Source organism: Pollachius pollachius (genome assembly GCF_949987615.1).
Source record: "Pollachius pollachius genome assembly, chromosome: 16".
Lineage (NCBI taxonomy): Eukaryota > Metazoa > Chordata > Actinopteri > Gadiformes > Gadidae > Pollachius > Pollachius pollachius.
The window spans coordinates 5,751,117-5,771,307 of NC_136949.1; the positions used below are offsets into that span (position 1 = coordinate 5,751,117).

Sequence of the window (20,191 nt, forward strand, 5' to 3'; positions counted from 1 at the left end):
CTACGACTCCCGCCGGATCCATTTGTGTCAATCGCGGCGAGAAAACTTCAGTCATGAGTGGGAAGCCATGCGCACATCCACAAGATGTTAGCAGGGTGTGTGTGTGTGTGTTGGTATGTGTGGGTGACCCTCTGTGTGTGTGTGTGTGTGTGTGTGTGTGTGTGTGTGTATATGTGTTTACATTGGCCTGTGTGTGCATGTGTTTGTAAATGTGTATACGTCTCCTGTGTTTCTGTGTGTGTTTGTGTTCCTTGCGTGTGTATGCTTGTGAACCAATGCACGTGCACATCTGTGTGTGTGTGTGTGTGTGTGTGTGTGTGTGTGTGTGTGTGTGTGTGTGTGGCTGTGCACCAAACTATTGAATGAATGGACAGAACATGAAGGAAAATGAAAGAGAGCGCGGCTGCACGTCGAAAAAAGATCTGAGTAGAAGAAGAGGTCGGCCCATACACACACACACACACGCACGCACGCACTCACGCAGACACACACACACAAAGAGGAACGACAGCGACCTGTTTGGCAGAGCGACAAGAGGAGAAGGAAACACGGAGGTGAGGTGCAGAGGCCAGGAGGAGGCGGGCGGGAATGTGTGGAGTTTCTCACCCTGCCTGTCGGAAGGTTGCAGTTTTCCAGCGCTGTCTCCACTCTCTTCCTGTCAGCGGAGAACATCCTGAAAAGACTGCAGGGAACACAAGGAGACACAGCCAGGGGTTAATGTAGTGCCCCCAGCCACACACATGTACACCCACAGACCCACACATACAGTATATGCAGTCACACAAACACACGTGTATATACGCAGTCAAACACACACGTACATATGCACACAGATGCCCATACACACACACACACACACATGGACACACATGCAAATGCATTCATGGATTGATACATACACACACATAAACACACACACACACACACACACACACACACACTATACGCATGCTTTAAACACAGTCCATACACAGTCACAGACAAAAAGGTGGTATCTCTCTTAATAATGTGTCTACAGCCTTAAGCGCTTCATCGGATTTATTCATAATACCGTCATTCACAAACGCAATTCACTATTCGTGGCTATTCAGACTGAGTTTGAAATTGCGCAACCCAACAATCTCTCAGACTAGCTGACAGCGTCCCTCTTGCCATCCAGACCAAACCAAACGATCGGTGCAAAATTCACGTGACAAAATAAATAAAAACACATCCATGTATATTCTCCTGGCGGGTCTGTTGCTCTCCCGGCAGCCATCTCAGATCAAGGATAAGGATGCATTCCTCCGCACCATCTCCACGCCATCCGTTCCACCGCTATCTGTGTTATTACTCCATGTGACAGGTTGGGTGGGGGGTGGGGGGCGGGGCTCCGGTTTTAATGAGATGCGAGGGCCTCCGCCCGCAGGCTGACTGCAGGCTCAGCGGGGGGGGGGGGGGGGGGGGGGGGGGGGGGGGATCAGACTCACGCTGGCTCTTGTCAGGCCGACATGTCCCCTCGGGCGAGCAGGTTAAGTTCCCTAAACGGCAAATAGTCTCTCTCTCTCTCTCTCTCTCTCTCTCTCTCTCTCTCTCTCTCTCTCTCTCTCTCTCTCTCTCTCTCTCTCTCTCTCTCTCTCTCTCACTGTGTTGACACCTGGTGCGCGTGGGAGACCCCGCACTGCAGGGAATGGGAGGCAGAGAGAGAGAGAGAGAGAGAGAGAGAGAGAGAGAGAGAGAGAGATAGTTGCTTACTTCTTGACGGGGATTCGTCCCTCTGGGTTGGGCTGCAGCTTCAGTCGCACGTATCTGCACAGAAAAGACAGTTTAGAAACACACTGCTCTACATGTGTTTGGGGGTGTTTCATTGTATGTGAGTGAGAGAGTGTGTGTGTGTGTGTGTTTGAGAGTGTATGGTTGTGATTAGTTTAATTGTGTGTGAGTGAGAGTGTGTGTGTGTGTATGTATGTATGTGTGTGTGTGTTTATCTTTGTGAATTTAAGAGCGCTTGTGTATGATTCGTGTGAGAGTGTGTATGTTTACGTGTGTGTGTGTGTGTCTGTTTGAGCTGGTGTACTGGTGCACAACAAGGATGCCACTGTATACAAGTGACGGTATTCAACAAGAGAAGAATGTGTGTGTGCGTGTGTGAGTGCGTGCGTGCGCATACATTGGCTATTTATAAGTCTCCCGCTATGGCTCCGTGCCTCATGTGCGTTTACGCAGAGCGCACATGAGGCACGGACGGTGACTGATTATCAGCGTGTGTACATAAACCACATGACTAGCATGCGTCCAGCAGTGATGCGTGGTGCATATGTCTTGGGATACTCTCTCTCTCTCTGTCTATTTCTCTCTCTCCTTCTCTCTCCCTCTCTCTCTCTCTCTCTCTCGTCCTACCTATCAGTCTCTTTCCCTCTCTCTCTCTCTTTCTCCCCGTCCCTTCCTCCCTCCCTCACACTCTCTCCCTCACATTCTCTCCCTCCCTCTGTCTCTGTCTCTCTCTCTCCTCTCAGCCTGCCGTAGCATTTGCGTTGGCATGGCTGTGGACAGTGCAGCCTCTCTCTCTCCCTCTCCCTCCCTCCTTCCCTCTCTCTCCCTCTGTCTCTGTCTCTCTCTCTCCTCTCAGCCTGCCGTAGCCTTTGCGTTGGCATGGCTGTGGACAGAGCAGCCACGACAACGGACACTGCACAGAGCGGCTCTATAAATAGCCCCAGCCTGCAACAGGAGCCCTTCCTTCACAGGCCTAGCCTTTAAGTGGCTGTGGGCTAATAATTAATATCCATTACAGTGTCCACTCTACAGGGCACACTGGCTGCCCCCAGCAAAGTCAGTGATGACATTAATGGTTAAACCTGGCGGTGAAGGGGGTGGTGAGGGGCGGGGTTGATAGTTTTTGAAGGGAAATGTGAAACATACAAGCGGAAATCGTTTTAAAGAGCTTGTGTTCGAGCAAGAGGCTTTTGTCGATCACCGACAGAGGACGGAGAATTAAATTAAAGTACGGAAGAAAGGGGAGGGAGGGAGGGAAGAGGGGAGAGGAGGAGGGAGGGGGAAAGAACGAGAGAGAGGGAGGTTTGAAGGATGGGAGGAAGGGAGGGAGGGAGGGAAGGAGAGAGGAAAGAAGGATGGGAGAAAGGGAGAGAGGGAAGGAGGGGGGAGGAAGGAGGGAGGGAGGGAGGGAGGGAGGGAGGGAGGGAGGGAAGGAGAGAGGAAAGAAGGATGGGAGAAAGGGAGAGAGGGAAGGAGGGGGGGAGGGAGGGAAAGATGTCAGTTGGCCTAGTGGTCAGTAAATCGTTCTCTCTCTCCCTGTCTCTCCCTGTCTCTATCCATCTCCATTTATTGCTCATTCTCCACCCTCCTCTTCGTCTATTATGCCCACTTTCTGGGAGTCTTTCAGAAACAAAGTCATCAGATTGTGAAATTGGAAAATTCTATATTCAATACTTTTTTTCTCTGCACAGTTAAACCAATTAAGTTCAAAGCCTGGCCTGGATTTGGTGTTAGTGGATAATGAAATATTCAAGGAGTGGCCTAACTGCATTACTGATTTATCATATAGTGTAGCTTTATTGTTTTCAACACAAACCAATGGCTACAGCCTTAAGAAGTGAGGCAATGTTTATTAAACACTGAGAAAGTATATTTCTTTGGCATGGCACGAGGCAGAGAAAGTCGGGCATGAAATCATTTTGTTATAGGAAAATGAATATTTTTTTATATAAAAACTGCAATTATTATGAGAAAGAATGGGTTCACCATTCTCTGTGCACCACCACAGAGAATATAGAAGAAACACAAGGCAGCAACAACAACAACAACAACAAGTGCCATCGCCGTGAGCGACGGGCGCGACCCACTAAACATGCACACGATGTGCTTCTCTCCAACTCCCACATGGCCTGATGTCCAAGCGTCTCTTTTTATTGTGTCATAAGTCAAGCGTTCCGCCTCCACTCCCACACAAACACACACACACACAAAACACACACACACACACACACACACGTGCATTCACAGGCTTACACACACACACGCGCAAACACACATGCACACACACACACAGAAACACATGCACACACACACACACACACACACAGACGCACACACACCCATACAAACACATACGGACACACAGTGTAGATGGAAGTGGTGGGGTTGGGAGGTGGTGGAGGTTGTGGTGGATTTGAGGTGGTGGTGGTGATGAAGGCGGTGGAGGTGGAGGTGGGTGTGGTGGTTGATGGTGGGGTGGTGGTGGTGAAGGAGGTGGAGGTGGGTGTGGTGGTTGATTGGTGCTGGAGGAGGTTGTGGTTCTGTTCCAAGTGTTGTAGGTGGTTGTGGTGGCAGAGGTGGTGGGTGTGGTCGAGTCGGTGAGGGAGGCAGAGGTTGGGGTGATGGTGATGGATGGTGGTGGGGGTGGTGGCAGTGATGGGGTCAACGGTTCGGGCTATTTATGGATCCTCTACCGGCAGGTCCGTTGTCATGAAGACTCGATGGAGCGAGAGAATGATGTTCCAGCGAGGAGAGAGAGAGAGAGAGAGAGAGAGAGAGAGAGAGAGAGAGAGAGAGAGTGAAAGAGCGAGTGAGAGAAAGGCGGAGAGACACAGAGAGACACAGAGACAGAGAGAGAGAGAGAGAGAGCATAGGCATGCAAAGGCGTGCAATGAGGATTGCGTGCACGGCACACACACAAATACAGGCTATCATCCCTGCATGATCGAACATGCACATAAACACAGTAACAGACAGACAGACACACACATATATAGAAAATATATTGACTACGTTCCACCCCGGTTCTCCCACCCTGTCTGCGCTGGGTGGAGGGAGGGCGGTGGGGGGGTGTGACCTTTAAGCCCTAACCCCCCGATATGGGGAGAGGAAGTGTGACAATCAAAACATCTCTTCGTATTCAGTATGTGTGTGTGTGTGTTTGTGTGTATGTGTTCATATGTATGTATGCGTGTGTGTGTGTGTGTGTGTGTCTGTGTGTGTGTCTGTGTGTGTGTGTGTGTCTGTTTGTATGTGTATGTAATTGTGGGTGTGTGGATGTTTGTCGGAGTGTGTGTATCGATCGTGTATTGATGTGTCTAAGGGTGCATCTGATTCACACAACACGACTCCTTCACACAGTTCCTCTCAAACTTAATTTCATCAGGCCCAGCCTGGGTCAAAATAAGTAGCAGAGCCCCCTCCCCCATACACCTCCCACTTTGAGAAACACTCCCTCAACACAAAGGCTTCATACGCAAATACAATCAAACCATCAGCACAACAAGATCGATCATGTACATCTTATCTGGGGATCCTGCTGTTGTACAACGGTCTGACTCAACAAGGGCCCCACCCAGGAGTAATTACAGTTGTAATGTGTCATAGTTTGATTTGGTTCTGATACCCTCCCGGTCACATATTATATGCATACCTTTGTGGGTTTAGTGGAACATACTTTGTTGAAGCTCAAAAATAAATGATTAGACTCTTGAGAGTGATGTGGTCTGGGTAAAATGGTGCTTGTATCGGAGGTATGTATGCAGCCCCTACATACCATGTTACATACCATGTGTTTCCACGCTAAGGTTACTGCCAGCAGACCGGCTATTCACCCTGGCAGCCCGCCAAACAACATCTTCGCTTGCCCCGTATCACAATCGTCATACCACAGATGGAATGGAGTAAATCTACATCCTGCAATACCTGCACCCCTACGGTAACACATCCACAACAGCACTGCACGTATGTTGCTGTTGTTACCATGACCTAATCGACTTCTGGGCGTGCAACACATCAATTTGGTAATTGCAGAACTTCACACACATGTGTGAAATGACCCGATTGAATAAGGTGTGCGTGCGCACACCTTATTCAATCGGGTCATTTCAGAGATGGATACACGCTATCATCGATCGCGCAGTGGGGCAGTGAGCGGGAAAAGGTTAGCTACGTGGTCCATGCAATAGATCAGCCCACTGAGGACATTTCATCCGTCCCGGTAATGATTACCCTTCAAGGTGAAGAACGCCGATAAAAAGTAACGACGATCGTTTGAAAGTTTTTTTTCCCCTCAAAGCCAAGGGGATGTGTTTTGTTTAAACTGCAGATGGTATTAATGTGTGTGTGTGTGTGTGTGTGTGTGTGTGTGTGTGTGTGTACGTGCGTGCGTGCGCTTACGCTTTCTCTAGACAAGCCTCTCTCGACATGTTCTGAGCCAAGAGGTTGGACGCCAGGTTGAACAGCTCCTCTGCCCACTCCTGTAGTTGAACACAGACACACACACACACATACATGCGCGCAGACACACACAAACAGTGAGTGGAGCCCGACAGCCAGTGCGCTGCTGTGTGAGCTGAGGTCTCCCCTTCCACCCGAGACACCAGCTAATGAATTCACAGAGAGGTGACAAGCAGATTGACGTCCTGCAGCATTCTGAAAGGACATGAAATGTTCCTTTATTCATCGTTGCATCCCTCTATCTCATTTCTAAATCCTTCTTTCTCATCCAAACAAGCAATTACATTTGATGAGTAGGATGAAAGTATCCATGAAGGTTCATTGTTATTTACATTTCTATCATGGGCAATTTGTTCCATCCATACATCTCCCGGTAATGAAACGGTTATAAATAGATCAGATATTTTTCTATATCATAACTGATGGAAAATCTCTAATTTCTGTTTACTTGTTTCTTATTTTTACAGTCTACAGTTCCTTTATGATTATGTTGAATAAGGAAAGTTGGATTATGTGTGCTATGATACTAATCTGGTCAAATGAGCCTTCTATATTATATTACTACTCATCATAACCATCAACTAATATTCAACCATCATCATCGTCATCACAATCACAATCAACTTCCCCTCCACCATCATCATCATCACCACTATCTTCATCACCATCGACATCATCATCATAATCATCATCACCATCGTCATCATCACCATCCTCCCCATCTTTGGTCCTACCTTAGCGACCTCTTCCTGGAAGGCCATGAAGTTGAGGTAGGTGATGTTTACCATGTCCGGGCCGCTCACCACCGTCAACATCCTGTTCTCCATCTTCCCCACCAGGGTGCCCACATCCAGCAGCTCCCGGAGCTTCGCATCCTGAGGGTACACAACACACACGGGGGAAAGGGAGGTTAAAAGGTGCACTGTGTAGAATGAATGGCATCGACAGCCATTTACACTTTCATTGAAATTTGGTTTAATCCAAAAAAAAAACGCTCTGGAGCCATTTGTCCATTCTGGGCTACTGTAGAAAGATGGCTGTGCAACAATGGCGGCCGGGCGCCGTGCAAGAGAACCTGCCCCTTTGTCGATATTAAAGGCTTATACTAAGTTAAAAAAAATACAACAATTCCTATTTTCATGGGATTAACACTTAGGAATATTATGATCCATTTCTGCCAAGTTCCTTCCATTCCACCAAATACTACATACTGCACCTTTAGCTAGAAAGACTCAGAGAAACCATTTTTTTCTCACTTTGAATTTACATTTGAATAACTCCTCTTCCATTGTGCTACATTTGTTGGTTTCTAATCAGTTTGTATTTTGTTTGTTTTTGTGTTTTTGTAGGATTTGATTTATAATGGAAGAATGGTGTATTTCTCTATAGAAAATATGCTGAATTGACCAGCCTGTATCCAATTATGCTCAAAGCTGCTGCAGGAAAATGCTGGAACAAGAGAGAGCAGAAGAGACTAGAAGAGAGCATGATTTTGAAACCAAACAGCACAGAAAAGTCCCCTCCCTCTCTTCTCCCTCCCTCTATATGTATCTCCGTCCTTGAGAAGTATTTCCTGTCACGCACCTGTAACTGACAGGCAAGACGGATTCCGAGAAACCAATCAGGGAAAAGATGCCCTGATTGGTCAGAAATGCGGACTAAAACCAGAGTTTTGCTCATGCAGAGGCAGATGCAGTCAACTCGAAAGAGATATCCTCAAAGCACATTTCACGCACGTATAGCCAACATAAAGCAAGGCCAACTCTGACAAATGATTCTCCAATAACTCTAACACCTACAGCATCTTTAAATAATCTTCCAGTTTGATTTCCGCTCCGACGCAGAACCTCATATGTTCCAGCCTGTGAGCCATCCCAGGCTGCTGTCCTGGGGAGGCCTTACTGGGCTTCCTAAAGCCAAATTCCTGGGATGGGTGGGGCTTCCCAGAGTGGCTGGCTCAAGCCTCGGAAAACTCTGACGATACAACCCTGCATTTTGGGAAACTGTATAAACGTGTGTCCGATAGGCACCAGTGAAAACAGAATAGTGTTTTTTCCTCTGATAGTTGCTCGGTCATCATATCTGTGTGGAAACAGCCCTCACCCACGCACATCCAAAAACTAACTTTTAACCTCAAAGTCAGAAGCCCTCATGTTTTTTTTCTCTCATTTTATGTAAAATCCCATTCTCTAAAATAAAAAAAACAAACGGTGAGAAAGATTTTGGGAAATAGTTGTGTTATTGTATCATCGTGTATATCGAGGGGCTTTTCGTTAACCTGGTAACACAACCTGGCGGACTGCTCACACGCAGGCAACAGGGACAGAGAGCAGAAGAGGACTTCAGCCTCCCTCACCTGGGTGCCTAGCTCATAGATGTTACATGTAACACACATGTTAGGAGGCGGTTACGGTTGCCTCAAGTGTGCCAGGAATTTGTATTCAGCGCAGGTAATGGTGTGAAAAAGCACTCTGGCAAACAGTCTAACGCAAACACACTTTGGACTTTGCTTATCGGAGGGTAAAACTATAAATATAGTGAATTATGATAGGAAAAACGTCACAAAACAAAGCGTATTCCTCTAGGGAACCAGAGAGGAATAACAATGTTGTTTTCCTTCTGAGCCTCTCAGACCACGATGTGGACAGCATACAAAATGGAGGCACTCCCCTCCCCTCCCTCCCCAGACCCCGGCCTTAATTAACACCACAACAAAAAAATGCGCTGTGGATGATTTTTTTACTGCAGTGAAAGCAAATGAGGTCCTATAATTCACCTTATCGAAGACAGAGCGCTTTGTTCTGAGTCACGGTGATAAACGTCCCCTCACTGAGTTCTCAGTGACATTATGGGGATTAGTGTCATCGGAAAAAATAACATCATCACAGTGAACTTTTCACAGGCAGTTAATCATTGGCCACTGCTGTTCGTCCGTCCGTCTGTGAGGAAGACAATCATATTTCTAAAGACACTGATCACAGTTACAGTCTACAGGGGTTTCAAAAGCCCTTCAGAAGAAATATAGGAAAATTGCAGACAAATATAAAAGTAAGTTCAGTAAAATAGGACAAATGTACTTATTGTAAGTCGCTTTGGATAAAGGCGTCTGCTAAATGACCTAAATGTAAAGATGTAAATGTAAAAAAGGCTTCAAACTTTAAAATTCTCCCAAGGAAGTCTGGGCAAGGCGGATAGCGGGGAAATAAATGAAATAAGTTTGACAGAACCAGGGGACCAATCTAAAATATATGATGGCATAAGAGCACACCACTCTCACCATCCCTACCCGTGTCCCAAATCCAGGCCAGACTCGTCTCATCAATATTTCCTTCAGTAACAGCAGCACACTGGTTACTTGCAGCCATAAGTCTGGGATTTGCACAGCAAGTCGGAAAAAGTGCAAAGTTTGGCAAATGAAAAAGTGCAAACGGTGTGTGCCGCTGCATTGGTCAATCGATCGGGGGCAGCGTTCTGATTTCAAAACCGGAATCCATCACGTTGAAGTCGGCACTCAATTATGCAGAGAGCCCCGCGGTGGCATCAATCAAAGCATTAAAGTCGGTTTCAATTTGCCGCGACTACACTACAATGCAAAAGTGCCCGCTTGAGGAATGTTTTGGCAGGTGACGGACGATGAAAGACCCGGGTGGAGACCGGAGCAGATGCGGCCGGCGTGACGCGATGCATATTTCATATCATTCAACCCCCTCCGCATCTGCAAACGAAAGCCAACCCGATTCAACGCACGTTTATTCTTTGTACTCTAACCGTAGCCGTTAGCTAAACGCTAGACTCATGGGCTTTGTTGACACGGGGGGGGGAGAGCTAGTTGCGACCCCGCAGGCGATCCCTCCACAGAGGGGAAAACTAATGTAAGTTAATGTCCGGTGACCCTCATACGAGGGGAGGAAAAGTGGGAGAAGAAGAGGAGTAGTTAATGACACAATGGAAGCAGATGAGAGGAGAGTAGAAAGAAGGGGAGGAGGAGGGGTTGTAAGAGAAAAAGGAAAAATGAACAGGACCAGAAAATAAAGGGGATGAAAGAAAAGAAAGGGAAGGTGGGGAGACGGAGGGGAAATCAAGAAAATGACAAAGAGAGGTAGGCGTACAGAACAATAAAAGAGCAAGAGAGCAGAAGTGACCAGCCGCTGATGAACTGAAATGTAATTTGTACTGGTGCATTGTGGGTGCATCGTGTAATAGTGCCTGGGGGCTCCGACAACGCGGCAGACTTCAGAACCAGCCGGAGCACACTGTGTATGGAAGAAAATAAGGTGCTGGTGCATGTGTTGCGCAAACACCCGCACCGGCGTGGTTCGCTGGTGTGCAACTCGGCCTGTATGCCTCAGCAACTGTGAAAAGCATCACTACTAAAACAATAGCATTTCCCTGTCGTTATAGAATCGAGCATTGTGTATGCATTAACAACACTGGAACAATGCTGTATGTTGTTAGAGGCCTTGATTACACAAGCACTCCCAATCACTCTTCAAATCGCAGAGTGGAAAATGAGATGTTATCTCTTTCTGCACCGGCGGGACAGGTCGAACAAGACGTAGTTGGGCGTTGTCGACAGCACCTCCGCAGGTGGTGCACTGCACGCTACATTCAATTTAGATTGACAAGAGATTGGAATTAATTAAAGAGTTTTGGAATTAATGAGGTCACGCCATGAATCCTCTTGTGATTCAGGGTGGAACTGCTGCACCACCTGTCCCAACACGCAGACACACACACACACACACATTCACGCACGTTCATCTACCTGCTCCCCCACCCTGGCCACCCAAGTGCACACCCTGACCCCTCTACACACACAGAACAAAGAGCCGGACCACAGAAGAACAGCAAAGGTTCATGAAATACCCTTAGAGGTCTGCACAGAGAACCACAAAGACACACTATCTATCAAACACACACACACACACACACACACACACTAAATTCACAAAGCAAAAAAACACCAAAGAGTGACATTCAATCAAAGGGAATACAGACATCAATGCCATATGACGGCCATTGGTTTCACAAATGCCACAGTGGACCTTAGGATCGTCTCTTGTGTGTCATCCTTTCTAAAGGGACAGTGGCCTAGAGACACGCACAGTTCAGGGCCATTCACAGAGCGGCATGACGTGTGATCACTCCTTTAGCACTCAAAGAAGAACCATTTTCTCCAAGGCTCTCGTTTCAAATAGGGTTCAGGCGTCCGAATGCGAGCATCGTTGGAATGCCCGCATGACGTTTCAACATCGACTCGCTCACTGGCAGGTCGGATCAGATCGCTATTAATGATTCAAATAGGTGAATGTGGAACTTCTCTTTTGTTGTTGAAATTGATCTTTCGGGCTTCGCAGTGAGCCACAGACACACACACACACACACACACACACACACACACAAGAGCGAGATAAAACCGTGTATTCATAGATTTATTCACTTCAACTTAGCCGTATCCTCTGTGGAATCTAGCCCTGCAGCGCAGCACTTGAACTCCATTAAAAATAAAATTCATGTTCTACCTCATGTTCTCAAATGATATAAGTGTTTCTCAGCGTTGCAGAATGTCTTGCCTGTTGCACTTGTTCTTCTGTAACTATTACAATTTGCAAACAACCTCAGCTGAACAAGAAGGGGTCTGGTTAATCGATTTGTTGTGGTGATATTCTGATGTTTTGAAGACTGTGTAGCGTTGGAAACTGGGCACACTGATCTTAAATAGGTGAGCTCTTTCGTTATCGTTTGGGATAATAAGTTAAAATTTCAAACCCATCTCTTTTTTGCATGTGTTCGATAAAAAGAGTAGCCTACAGTCTTGAATGATTTGTTTTAAACGTTACTCACCAATTACTAGTGTATCATTTTCTAGTAACTTCACTTTACTTTACGTCTGCTACTGCTCTCTGTTATATGCTGCCATTATACGTCAGCTCATTCAGAACCTATTGCACTCTTCATCATAACCTATTGCACACACTCTTCATCAATCCCGGAGGAAGGGATGGATTCACTTCCTCTGTGTTCCTCCTCAAGGTTCCTTACCCTCTGGGTTTCTCTGCCAGGCCGAGACGGATTAGCCTTAAGGTGGTGATATAATGTGTGCTGGTGATACCCCTGAGACTGTAGCTGTGATTAAGTGCTACAAATCAAATTGACTCGACTCGACTCAGTAGCCCGCCTTATTACTAATCGGCGTGATTTGAAATAAAAATGATGAAAAGTCCTTGGATTTCAATTTTAAATAATTATCATCCAAAGCCGTTCCGAAAAGGGAACGACACGATGCGAGGAAACAAGGGGACGAGTTAAGTGCCGCCGTCCTTTGCATTATTAATCGGCTTCCCTTAAGCCTTAACAATTTGATCTGTGCCATGAATATGCAATTTCCTTCAGCAGTTACAGAAAACCGTCTTTGGGGGATGATTTGATTTGATTCTATGCATTCCTATGCGCGTGTGTGCGTGTGTACGTGTGTCAAAAGGACCGTACTATACCTTCCTCCCCACCCCCCCCACCCACCACCTTCTCATCTCAACAGAGGACATCAGGATGTTAAACACAACACCTGTTCTTCCACTGCTGGCTCGGTGTTACATGTCTAACGGAAAGACGTCATGGGGTACACTGAAAGAGCAAACATAAAAAAATTGCGGGCTTATGGCTTGACATGGAAATACAGGAAATTGAATTAAAATGACAAGTGCTTTTGTCCTTCATTTAACCTCAGGGTGGAATAATTTACATCCCTAATTGATTCAAACCTCTAATTCAATCAACGACAAACATCAATGTGCATAAATATATATGTATAGGCTTTCAAATGATTACATTAAACGATTCGCTTTACTTATCAAATCTTCAACGTGTGCGAGATGAGAGATTGAGGGGCGTGTCTCGTTTAGGCGGCGGTATCAGTGTGTTTTCTGTTTTTGATCAACATTTCAAAGCGTCTCCTGAAGGGACTGAAAGGTCTGCTGTGTATCTGGGGGGGGGGGGGGGGGGGGGGAGAGAGCGTTGCTTGGCACCCACAGAGCCCCCATGTTTTAAACATAAGGCTCATCATAACTCAGCGGCTCCTGAAGCATTGATCCCATTAGTTAGAGAGACCCTGTTACCAGGGTTTCAAAACCTGAGGTTTTGTACTGCCAGTGACCTACACACACACAAGCACAAGCACAGACACACAGTCACACAGTCACAATCACACACACGGACATGCATTGTCACATGCTGACACACCCACACATTAATTCTGCCATGCATTGTCGCACACACACAGAAACACACACACACACACACACACTCACTCACACACCCGGACACACAGATGGACGTGCCTTTTCACATGCTGACACACCCACACACTCTGCCATACATTATAGCACACACATGCACGCACATGCACACAAAAACACACACAGACACACACACATACAGCAATGCATTGTCCTTGACTCAAACACAAGCACACACACACACACACACACACAAACACCCGGACATGCAGTGTCACGTGCCGACACACCCACACACCAACTCTGCCATGCATTGTTGCACACACACGCACGTAAACAAACACAAAACGATCCTGACAAATTAGAACGCCTTCAGATTGCCGCATGGGAGATACACACACACACGCACACACAAACGCGCTGACACACACACACACACACACACACACACAGCACACAGAGGACAGCAACGGCTGATGGGGAGCACAGATGAGAATGTATATTTCAGTTGCTCCACCGCCTGCACCCATTCACCACCAGCTCCATCCGATGAGCATCACCCCATTCTACGGCCCCAGCCGCCCTGATGGTGCTGTCAACACCTGCAGCCTTATTCAGAACCATTCTTTGAATGAGATATACTCCTATTTCTACAAATCTCTCTCTCTCTCTCTCTCTCTCTCTCTCTTCTAAAAAAAGTGAGCAGCTTTAAATCAAATGTCATTTTCGGATTCATCTCTCTCTCTCTCTCTCTCTCTACTCATACGCAACCCAAATACGACGTCGACATGATTTGTTGTTATCTGTATTTTCCATATTTTTCTATCTGCAGAATACACCCTTTTCTAGTCCCGGGAGGTCGATGAATTCACTTGTGATTCAGTGTATATTATGTGATGTTGTGTACACTAGTTGACTGGGTCCAGCTAATATAATACAAACTCCAAGATAGCAGAGGAATCAATCCAATCGATCAGCCTTATTTTAAGTGTGTGTGGTACGGCGAGGGGGATTAAGAGCTGATTCTTGTTTTTTTGTATATTTTTTACCTTTGACTGGACTTGAATTCCAGCTCTGGTATTCTACAGGCCAGAGTCAGGGTAATTGGACGCAGAGAGGACGGATAGACGTGCAGGATGGGTTTAATTGGATCATTAGCGTGTTCCTAAAAGCTTATCTGGGCCTGCTCCCTGATACCGGGTTCAGCGTGCTCTGTAGGGGGTCATCTTTGGAGAGATGGGCCTGTGTGATGCTTTGGATGTGGATGGTGTGATTGGGTGAGTTTCTTGGACATATCCCTGTTGTCCACAACACAGTCGGTGAAATAGGGAGGGACAGGGTTAAAGCTGGGTTTCTCCTCAAACCCAATTCCTTTTCTGTAATCTCGTCCGTACAAAGGAATGGAATTATCCGCATTGAAACGGGTTTTATCCGCATTGAAACGGGTGAGTTTTTCAGTTGCTCAAAGGACTTCATTAAAAGGTGCACTGCTTGAGGTTTTTCTTCTACAGATAGTTAAAAAAAATAAAAATAAATAACGAAGAACCTTCCATTTCAGAGAACGACGAAGTACACTTGCTTGTTCTTCACAGCAGGGGCACAGCCTAATTTGTGTGAATCCTCTCTAGGTGGGGAACTGATGGTTATGCCCTTTAGAGGTAAAGACGCAGCACTGGAAATACCCTCCTTTTTCCGTCTCTTCTTGTATCTTTTCTTTCACGGAACATCAAAAGTTTTCCAACGCCTGTGGCTAGTGGGTTTTCAAAGTCGTTTTGCGCCGACAAAGACGTGTTTATGCACGCACACGCACACATACACACACGCAATGCAATGCAACAGAAAGTAACCCGCTTTAATTTTGGAAACGCATGAAGTCTGAGCACTAAAGCAGCGACTTGGACGACAGTAAAGTATTTTTTTCTTTTTCCCCCCACTGATCAAACACAAGCCCTGGCTTTAACAACAGCCTTTTATTTGACCGGGCGCTACCTTGCTCGCCTTTCAGCCTGTTCTGGTTCCCTGCTGTATTACTCATCCTCCCACACCTTTGTAAAAATAAACTGTCCAGGCCATAACCTAAAACCACAACACTTCCAATTAGTAGGGCAACGGCTAACAACCCAGCCTCGCTCGTTGCGGATGGCTAGCTAGCGCGTCTCGCTGGGCCTTTGGGTGCTGTTAAATGTGTAAGTCGGAGAGAAAAGTGTGGAGAGAAAAGACTGGCGGGTGAGTGGGTGGGACTCCAACAGCCAGGGGGGGGGTGAGGGTGGGGGGGAGGGGGGAGAAGAGAAGGATGAGAGCCGGATCTGATTGGATGGCCAGATGCGGTATGTGTAGGTAAAGCGGGGGGGAAGGGGTCTTGAAGATTCTCTGGGAGAGAGTGAGTGTGTGTGTGTGTGTGTGTGTGTGTGTGTGTGTGTGTGTGTGTGTGTGCGTGCGTGCGTGCGTGCGTGAGTCTCATTCCCCTCTGTCTCTGATTTACATTCGCCTTTTTCTTCCTCCGTTATCCGTTAACCCCTCATCGCCCTCCTCCTCCTCGGTCTTATTCTCGGGCCCAGCCTGGCTGTTAACCGGTTGATCGCTCCGGTGAGAACGGAGACCCACCGCACCACCTCCCCTCTGAAACCCCCCTGCACCAGCGCACCGCCGCGGCTTCACGAGCCCCGGAAGGGCCCGCAGAGAAGCGAGGAGGAAAAGGTCAGTGATTTATCAGTCCGCCGTCGGGGCCACGCACCGCTGACCACAGAGCGATGGTGGGGGAGTCGCTCCCAGTGGCTCCCAGTGTCTCTGTGGGTCTGTCAGGTTACTATCGCGGCTCAGTCACTCAGGGGACGTTCCTTCAGTCCAAAGTGGGGCTCAACGGTGGATACAGATATACAAATACATAAGGAGTTAATGAGCGTGTGGGAGGGGTGCTTAGGTGCCATGCTCAGGGATGAGAACGCATAAATTGTGAGTCATTGGGGATTGTAACCTGGGGACCTTACCGGGGTTTACTGCCCTCACTGCACTCCTAACCCGTCTCCCTGGAAGGCGATTTCTTGCGTTGATTCTCAAGGTTTATTCCTTGATGTTAAAAAACCACTAGATCTATGTTATATATTTTGTTGAGTGGTGTGCTTACATTGTCCCAATTGTTTCCAGACATGTACACACGAAAACAGTATTCCAGTGGAGACCACTTGCACTACCTCACTTTCGAACTAGCTTACTATGATGTGTTACTTTGACATGTGGCTCATATCTGCCACCACACCACTATTGCAGTGCTTCCCAAACATAGGCAGGTCATATTCCTATTTCTTTCCAATTTAAAAAAGCAAAAATCTCACAGTACACAGAAAACACAGAAAAATCTGAACAAGTACTCGTGTACTCGTTTTGTAGGTGCTTTTTATTGGTGTGAAAAAAGTGCCCGATTTTCGGGCAATGTACACAGATGGAAAGTCAGTTCAATCTATATTATAAAGAGGGTATTTTGCATCAAACCCAACGATTTAGAAGTTTAGAAGTGTAGTGCTATACAATGTTCTTCTGTTGTATAGTGGGAAACACTTTTAAACAGCGATTTGAATCCTTTGGGAACATATTGCAATGTGTGACATCTCACATTTGATTACATTTTAGATAGCCTATTGTTTGGGGAAATGTTCTTTGAATTTCGTCTACTGTGTAGAAATATTGACCAAACGATGTCTCTATAGAGGAGTGCTGCTGCCCGGCCGTCAACTAGGCAGGAATACACCGCTAGATACACAGGACCCATACCAGGGATGGGGGCTCTAATTCCCCCCCACATCGCTGTAATTCATTGGGTAAATATGTGTTGAATATCCAATATCTTTCTAACACTTTCAACTTTCAACCCACCCGTAAGCCACCACCACAAGAAGAATCTAATTATAAAAAGAATCGAAACGCTGCAATGTGTACAGTAACAATAAAAAGTTCAACACGCTCGTAAACTTAGTTTTAGTATGATTTGTTTGACATTCAATAAGAGCGCTGGGCTTCCCCACATAAAAGGATCTACAGCTGTTTGGCTAGTTGACTCATCTAATTTTAAGTTAGAAGGTTACCGCTATGTTTCTTGAGGCGATTACATGAGAATGAAATCACACCACCTGAATAAACTTACCGTGAATAAAACTTTGATACGTTAACTCATCCGTGAATATGATTTCTGCCTGAATCACTTCAGATTGATTTTTACCCTCAATGATGGTGAAGACTACAACTCCCATGATCCCAAGGTACTTCACAATGTCATCAAACTGCACCTTTTGTTATTGTTTGTTTGAGAGAACCCTAGACGCGGAATTACATGTAATACTTTCATACTTTTTCCTTGCTGTTTGGTGGCCATTGTTAGAGGGTGGTCATAAATGTGGGCCTGGGAAGCCCTTTTAGACTGTAACTTTGATTAAGGGCTCCACAAATAAAATGGACTTGACTCGAGTTGCTCACTCTATCCTCTACACTCTCCAGCACGACGTTGTACATTAGAATGAGTGTCAGTTTATGTTTTAGCATTCTGTATTACCCCTCGCCTAATTAATATGCGAACAGATCCGCCCTTCTAAGATTTAAAAAAGTAGTTTATTAACACTTGTAATGCTTATGAATTCACAACACATTCACTTGTGTGTGCGTACGTTTGAGAGGGGGCGTTTGATTGGCTGCTTCAGAGTTAACGAGCGCTCGTTAAGACTCATATTTAAGGGGGCATCTAATTAACCTTCCAGCATTTTCTGAATGCCAGGATGCCTAACCCTGGATGGAGTGGCCATAGGATTACATCACCAGGCTACGTTTGTGCATAATTTCGTTTTTTACAAACGGTGGATGCCAGAGGCTTGGCCTAGCCAAAAAGTGGACATGCATTATTGAAAGAGTATTAAGTCAGCTAGCGTATTTCAGCATGTCATATCATCAACGAACAAAATGCAAAAAACCTGTTTGCTAATTCCACACAGCAAGCATGTACTGAATTAAAAAATGATGTTTCATGAGTTAGGTTCATGTTTTATTCATCCTTCATTAGTGTGCTATTCTATTTTTTTTGGAGTGAAAGGGGCTAGGAACTGTTAGCTACATCCACATTTTACAACTCCATACCCATCCCATCCTATAACGAAAGGGCCGGTCTAAAGGTGGGGCGACGGGTGGCACCGCCTCCGCCCCCGAAATATGATTGGCCTCTCCTGGTGCTCCCCCCGACAGCATTGGGCTAGAGTACAGTAAATCAGACAATGCCCAATGCCATTGGATCTGAGCGCTGATAATCAGTGTTTGATTTGCATTTAATTAACAAAGACATTGGGAATTTAAACTTTAGAATGGTGCATTGGAACAAAGCAATTTATTTTGGGGTGTGGTGGGAGAAAAAAAGCTGCAGCAATTCGCTCTATTAGAATTTATCAAAATATACATATATGTGCCCCCCCCCCACCGACTGATTCTTGGTCCCTCCCCTCCTGTTCCAACTCAATAAGAAAATCCTGGAATCTGCATATCCTGCATCTTACATGAAAGTTCAGCCGGCGAAGCGAAACAAACGCACAGCAACCGACCAACCCCAATGAAAACAGATGTAAATAATGAAAGCCCTGTTTCTTTTTTTTCCATGACAATCTCTCTGACGTGCAACGGACACCGCCGGGATATGACGTCAGGAAAAATAGAAAGCTCCAGACTGTGAAACTAGGAAGCCATGTCATTAAAAAGCAACATTTTCAGACGACAGAGGACCAACCCCCAAAATCTGGATTTAATGTCACCTGGCATTTGCAGCTACAGAGAATCCACCAGTAAAGAGTAGCCTTAATGGCTGAGTGTGTGCGTGTGTTTGTGTGTGTGTGGTCTTGAAGAAATGATATCACAACTACACAGTGTTCTCATTTACCGGTGCACCGTAATGTCTGTTAATACCATGGGTTCATTGCAGTAATTTCATTTCCAATAACATTGTCTCAGAACCAGCGATCTAATCAGCAATAATGCGAAGATGAGTGAATATCGCAGAATTACATCAGAAACGACCACGCATCGATGTACGTTTAAAGTTAATGTTCGTTCCATCGGAACGATTGTTCAGGACTTGCGATCGCAGCCAATCAGAAGACATGTCATCTTTCATGGCGTTGCGCATGATACAAGCATTGAATCAATGATGAGTTAAACGTATGATCACAAAGGAGAGCTATCCTATAGGCAATCCTCCTACAATCAAATCCCCATCGCTTCCGGAAGCTTCAATCCCCGTTCCCCGTAAAGAAAAGCTTGGAGGGTTGTAGAAAGTAGAAAGGAAACCAGTGCAAGCCTTAGCGACGACGCCATTAACGACTTAGAGAACCGGAGAACGCAAAGAAGGGCCTTAGAGATGTGCCTGCGATTAATTTTCAAATAAAACCTTGCAGCGGGAAAAACACGTGACAGCCCAGTCCCACCTTCCTGATGTAGGGTCACAGCAGAGTAATTCAGTGGCTGGATGTTGAGGCCCCAGGCTGAACATTAGGGGCCAAACATAACGGATGACAGAACTGATGCAGCGGGGAAAACAGAGGCCCGGTATTGGAGCTGTCTTCCAGAAAGGATCAAAAAGCCATATTAAGCTCCACAGGGAAAATGACAAGAAGGATAATTAAATAGAAGAGAGTTATGAACTGCGGCCAAATCGCCTTTTTTTTTTGTTTTAACAAACTCCCCGTTTCTTGACTTTTTTTCTTTTTCCATCAGCCGGATCT

At 46.1% G+C, this 20,191-nt stretch overlaps 1 protein-coding gene across 4 annotated transcripts in view; it reads right to left on the reverse strand.

Annotated features, from left to right (window-relative positions):
- Positions 1-20,191, reverse strand: part of plcb1l (phospholipase C beta 1-like) — a 133,516-nt gene that overhangs the window by 62,904 nt on the left and 50,421 nt on the right. For all 4 annotated transcript variants that reach the window (XM_079753138.1, XM_079753137.1, XM_079753140.1 and 1 more), the window contains exons 4-7: positions 6,945-7,085; positions 6,151-6,230; positions 1,735-1,788; positions 607-682 (exon numbers count right to left, since the gene is read on the reverse strand). In XM_079753138.1, the coding sequence (XP_079609264.1) occupies positions 607-682; positions 1,735-1,788; positions 6,151-6,230; positions 6,945-7,085 (351 nt within the window). The remainder of the gene's footprint in view (positions 1-606; positions 683-1,734; positions 1,789-6,150; positions 6,231-6,944; positions 7,086-20,191) is intronic.